Below are 5,920 nucleotides of genomic sequence, written 5' to 3' on the forward strand. Positions count from 1 at the left end.
AAGATTCCTGTGAACGTAACTATGGAAGAGTTTCCCCTCCTCCTTACTATACGAAAATGTTTCCGAGTCTTGACTTCCATGCAAAACCAAAATGATGGTACTTTGAAGTTTCTATCAAGGTATGTCTGGAAAACTAGATAGACATCAAAAGCTTGGAAAAGGCACTGATAATTCTGATTCTGCTCGAATTAGCGGAAGAGGAATTCCATGGATTGCCAATGTTGCAGAATTATCCTCCAGCGCTCCTGTTCAGCTGGGCCTGGCGGGTCTAGGCATTCTGTCCCTGCTGATGACACTCGGGGCTGAGCGCTCGACTGAAGTCTCCAAAGAAACATATCAAACTTTGAACAGCGCCGATGGCAGGAGATCTCACCTGAAAGCAAATTTCCTGGATTTAGTTTCCCTCATCGCTCGTCTAATGGCGTTCTGGCTCGTATTCCTTAACGGGTACGAGAACAGCGTAATGGATTATGGAATACCTAGCATCCTTATCGTATGTCTCTGTGGAGCAGGACAGCTTCTGAGCAGTGATAAGCCGCGGCATCGAAAAATATATCTGACCCACGGAGTCGGGCTATTGTGCGGACTTCTGGTACTCCTAGCTGCTCAAGAGCTACTTCCTCGCCTCGACAACACCTCTGGCCATAAAAAGAATCGTGTATTGGATTTCGCAATGTTATCTCTCACAGCAGCTTTGCTGACAGCTGCGCTGTCGCCACTTGAGCGGCCTCTCCCAGTGGCGCTGCTCCGGCTTTCGGAAATTGGTATGGAAGAAGAGGACAGCACATCACCGAGTATACAAGAATCAGCGTCCTGGCTGAACGGCTTCTTCTGGTATGGTTGGCTGTATGGGTTAGTCCACAAAGCTTGGCACAAGGACGGTTGTATCGAATTGGAAGACCTGCCAATGCTTTCCAGAACAGATCGCCCTGTTTTGCTTCTCGAGGAGATCCGAAATGCAAGGTTCTCAAGCCCGCTGCCCTGGTATGTGAGGCCAAGCTGGTTCTCCAACGGATTTGGCTTTCTTCCATTCCTCTCCCACAGATACTGGCCGTCGCTCTTCTGGTTCCCTTCTCCTGGCCCGGAGTTGTTGCAGGCGACTATGCCCAGGAGAACAACTGCGTGGACTACCGTCGCCTTTCTCTTGCCTCAGCTGACTCGGATGATGCTGTGGACCTCACTCGCTGCCGTCTTCGCACTCCTCTCGCCGTTTGCGATGAAGCATTTGCTTTCATCTCTCGAAAGTGATGAGCAGCCAAGCCTTAATCCCTGGATCTAGGTTATCCTGGGCGGGTTGGGATACTTCACGCGAGCAGTTTTCATTCAGCAGTACTACGCCAATTCTACTCAGCTTTGTGTACGTCTCAAGTCTTCAATGACACAGGAGCTCTATCACACAGCCATGGAAAGCTTGGAAATCGATAATTGTATCGTTGCCGCTTTGCTCGAGAGTGCAGGTAACAAGGCGAAGACCAAGAAGAAATCAAAAGGGGCTAAAGCGACAGCTGCTGGGAGACTGGTAAACCTCATGTCCTCAGACATTGATGAAGTTTACAAAGCGAGGGACTTTGTTATTACCACCTTCAACTTTCCGCTATGCATTATGCTCGCAACTTGGATGCTCTGGGATCTACTTGGTTGGCGAGCTATCCCCGGACTTATTGTTGTTATTGTTGGTCTTCGTTTGGCAAAGCTCGCCGCGGCGCGGGTAGCCAGTGCCAAGAAGGCTGTCAAGAAAGCCCAAGATCGTCGGGTGTCGCTTCTGCACGAATACACTAGTTCGGTTCAGTACCTGAAGCAGCTTGCTTGGGAAGACTTGGCTGCAGTGTCTATTGGGAAGGTCCGCGCAGAAGAGTTGGCGCACCTCTGGAGTTACAACCTTTGGTACGCCATCTCGAGTCAAATTGTTGAGGCCATACCCGTTTCCATGGTTCTGGCAATGTTTGTTCCCTTTGCATGGGGAAACCACCCATTATCGGCATCTATGGCCTTCACAACAGTATCGCTCTGCAGTTCGCTTCGTGCGGGCCTTGCTACCGTCAACACTACGATTCGAAAGTACGAATCCGCCTTGATCTCACTCAAAAGGCTAGACAAATATTTCAAAAGTGCGACGCCATTGAAAATATACCCTACGGGTAGCCTGAGCATCCGCAACGCATCATTCTATAGAAGCCGCAGTGACACCATGCTGGCACTCAAAAATATCAATCTAGACGTCCACGATTTAGTCGAAGGGCAACTCAATGCTCTCACGGGTAAGAGTGGAAGTGGGAAAACGATGCTCCTTAGATCAATTCTCGGTGAGACTCTGATGGATGGCAGAGATGCCTCGATGACGCGGCCTAGGGACATTGTCTACGCATCTCAGACACCATGGTTGATAAACCAGAGCATCAAGCTAAACATCATTCTCGGAAAAGATTTCGATGAGCAGAGATACAATAGGGTTATTCAGGCGTGCTCGCTCGATCGTGACCTTATATTATTGCCCCATGGCGATGAGTCTGCGGTAGGACCCAATGGCTCAAGTTTATCAGGTAAGGCGTTACTGATACGGCGCCACTTGAGCACATGAAAAGCAGCATCATGGATACATGGCGAAATGAATTCATAGCTAACTTTCCGTACAATAAACAGGTGGCCAACGGAGCCGCATCGCCTTAGCTCGAACTCTTTATGCAGCTGACACAGCATCTCTTGTCTTGCTTGATGATGTATTTGCGGCTCTCGACACCCGCACGACAGCCAAAGTGTGGCAAGAATGCTTCTGTGGAGAAGAGTCTCTGCTGAATAACAAGACAGTTCTTCTTGTGACTCAGCTGGCTTCGATCAAGGAGCAAGCTGCAGCCGTGGTGAAGATGCGAAATGGTGAAATTGTAAGAATTTACCATCCTGCTCAAATATCTCCGAGACATGATCTCGGGGCCGTTGCAACGTTCAATGACAGTATCACCGTTAATCCCGCGACCCAAAAGCCAAGGGAAGCTTTCACCCACAGTACCAGACCGACTGGCCTCTTGGCGTTGAGCAAGTACCAGATGAGCGAGGATGTGAACAAAGGTGCTGCCAAAGGCCAAAGGGAACAGGCGCTAAGTATGAAATTCTACAAGCAGTCGATATGACTTTTTCATGTTTTGATATTTAAGGACGGTATCACCGTACTAACAATTTTTCACATTAGTCCTCGCTATATGGCAGTACCTACAAAGGTTTGGCGGTTCTTGGTACTGGGTCGTTTGCGGTTTCGTGACAATAGCGGCTAGCCTTGCACCACTTCTACCGCCATGGGCTCTGTCAAAGTGGGCTCAAAGCTCGGATACAGATCACGGCGAATATTTCTCGGGCCCCAAAGGTCATCTGGTTATGTTCTTTGGACTTTCCCTTATTGAGGCTGGCCTCACCATGGGAATGCACATCATGTTTGCCCGCGGTGCCTGGCAGGCGGCCAACCGGCTCAACACCGAGGCAGTCCTGGCAATCATGGACGCATCCCCAAAGTGGCACTCGCAAGAGTTACCTGGAAGCATCGTCACATGCCTCACCAAGGACCTGGATTCGCTCGACACTGACCTCGGGCGGAGCCTGCTGAACGTCATCCGGCTGGTGCTGCAGACCATCTCGCGCATCGTGGTTACGGCGTCAATCATAACTGATTTTATCTGGCCAGCTCTGATCTGCTGCGTCCTCGCCACCGTCGTCGGCCGCGCTTACAGCAAGACTACAAGGCCCGTCAAGAACCTCGTTCAAGCAGCACGAAGCCCCGTGTTCACTCTGTACTCAGAGACTCTCGGCGGTCTGGCAATCCTCCGAGCTGCGAGAGACGCTGGACCAACTGCCATGAGAATCGTGTTTGGGAAAATGTTGGCGCACAAGCTCCTGGTCTACTCACGAGCCCTGGCCACGCAACTCAACCTTGGTCGATGGCTAGCCATTCATGTCGAGGCCCTAACCATGCTGCTCTCCGTGGCTGCCGGGGCCATGGCACTCTTGAGGAAGGACTCTCTATTGAGCAATGGTACGCCAGCGGCAAGTTTGGCTTTGTCAATACACCACACCCTTGCTCTAGGGGATGTCAGCCTCAAGTTGATAAAGGCGTGGAGTGATCTCGATATGGAGATAAATGCCGTAAGTGAATACCTAGCTTGATATTCCCGAGGTATCATCGCACCTGCTAACTGAAGCCCCCGCGACCGCCAACAGCTTACTCGTATTCTGCATCTTGCCGAAGCCGAGCCAGAAGATATAGACGACGGTGAGCACATAAGGTATAACATGGGGGATGAGGTCTGGCCGAGGTTGGGAAGCATACGGTTCACAAATGTGACGGCCAAGTATGACCAAAGCAACAAAATGGTTCTCAAAGACGTGACTCTAGAGATCAAGCCAGGCGAACGGGTCGCTATAGTCGGCCGCACGGGAGCGGGAAAGTCAAGCATTATCCAGACTCTTCTCCGCCGCACACAGATTGTATCAGGCAGCGTCGAGGTAGACGGAGTCGACATCAGGGCTGTGTCGCGTAAAAGGTTGCGTGGAAATGTTGCGTACATCGCCCAAGATGCTGTACTCTTCAACGGCTCGATTCGTGACAACCTTACACTTGGCGAGAACATTGATGACCAGTTACTCTACAAGACACTCAAAGACTGTGCCAAAGCGGCTGGCTGGGATGTTGACGCGCTCAGCGATACAGACACGCCCAGCCAGGACGATAATATAGTGGATATTGTACATCACCCCTCTGGTGAAGAGGCGTCGGAGCATAGCCCACTGCTACCGCGGCATCGTGCAGGTGCTGCAACGTATTCAGTGACCGGCCGGCCACGGGGAGCTTACAGCAAGGTAGCCAATGTCGCGGCCAAACTTTACAGCTGGGTATTCAATTTGGATATCGAAAGCCCGCCCAGAGATATCAATTTTGCAGGCCTCCGGAACCCTCGTATGGAAGCTATAATCGATAATCAGAACGAAGACCACACTGCCACTGAAACCGAGGAAACGGGATCCGCTATTGCCTGCCTCGACGACGGGATGCTGGTCAACAGTCGAGACACCATTTTGCGCCTTTCTACGCAGGTCGGGGCGGGGGGACAGAACTTCTCCCATGGCGAGCGGCAGGTCCTCTCGCTCGCCCGGGCTCTGGTGCGTGGCCGGGCGAACAACGGAAGAGCGGGAAAGGTGTTCCTCATGGACGAAGCCACGTCTTCCATGGATCCGAAAATGGACAGGGCAATCCAAAAGGTCATCCGGCGCGAGGTCGGCCTGCCGCCCGAAGCTGGCTGTGGCGGCAACAGCAGCAGCAACAGCGACATGGACGACGGCAGCAGGAGTTTATCGGCGCAGAGTCGTGCCGCCCAGCCAAGGCCGAGCAGTCAGACGACCTATGAGCAGGACGCTGCTACGAAGGGCCGTACCCTCATCACCATCGCGCACAGGCTGCAGACCATCCGGGACTACGACAAGATTGTCGTGATGGACGATGGGAAGATCGTCCAGGTGGGCTGCTGGGACGCACTGGTCAGGGATGCCAACGGCCTGTTTGCAAAGATGGTAGAGGCCACAGGCGAAGACGATCACGTGGTGACAGATGGTCAACCAGGGCCTTCGGTTGCCAGAGAGTCAAATCCCAGCGGCCCGTGATGTAGAAAAGACGGTCGCGAAGGTTGCAGAACGTGGTCTTTGGCAAGCTGTAGGAGCTATGCAGTGAAATAAGTGAAATGCAAGGAAAGCTCGCCTCAGCGTACACACCCACCGGTGTCATGAAATTCAAAGCCAGCGTACAAGCCTTGTAATTTACACTATTAAATGAAGCATTTGCTGATATTACTCATCGTGGATTTGCAAATTACTGTTTCCTTCTTTGGGGCTCTGTTTCCTAATAGGCCGCAACCATTCTCTCATTACGGACCAAGAAGTTTAA

At 51.8% G+C, this 5,920-nt stretch overlaps 1 protein-coding gene across 1 annotated transcript; it reads left to right on the top strand.

Moving 5' to 3' along the window:
• Positions 1 to 240: 240 nt before the first annotated feature.
• On the top strand, positions 241 to 5,640 carry PpBr36_02850 (uncharacterized protein; the record flags this gene model as incomplete). Its single annotated transcript, XM_029890027.1, has 6 exons — positions 241 to 988; positions 1,045 to 1,170; positions 1,280 to 2,540; positions 2,641 to 3,096; positions 3,185 to 4,128; positions 4,204 to 5,640. Exons 1-6 carry the CDS (start codon positions 290 to 292, stop codon positions 5,638 to 5,640), a joined length of 4,923 nt encoding a protein of 1,640 aa, XP_029753678.1. The 5' UTR covers positions 241 to 289.
• Between the last annotated feature and the right edge of the window lie 280 nt (positions 5,641 to 5,920).

The sequence above is a fragment of the Pyricularia pennisetigena genome, chromosome 3 (assembly GCF_004337985.1).
Source record: "Pyricularia pennisetigena strain Br36 chromosome 3, whole genome shotgun sequence".
Taxonomy (NCBI): Eukaryota; Fungi; Ascomycota; class Sordariomycetes; order Magnaporthales; family Pyriculariaceae; genus Pyricularia; species Pyricularia pennisetigena.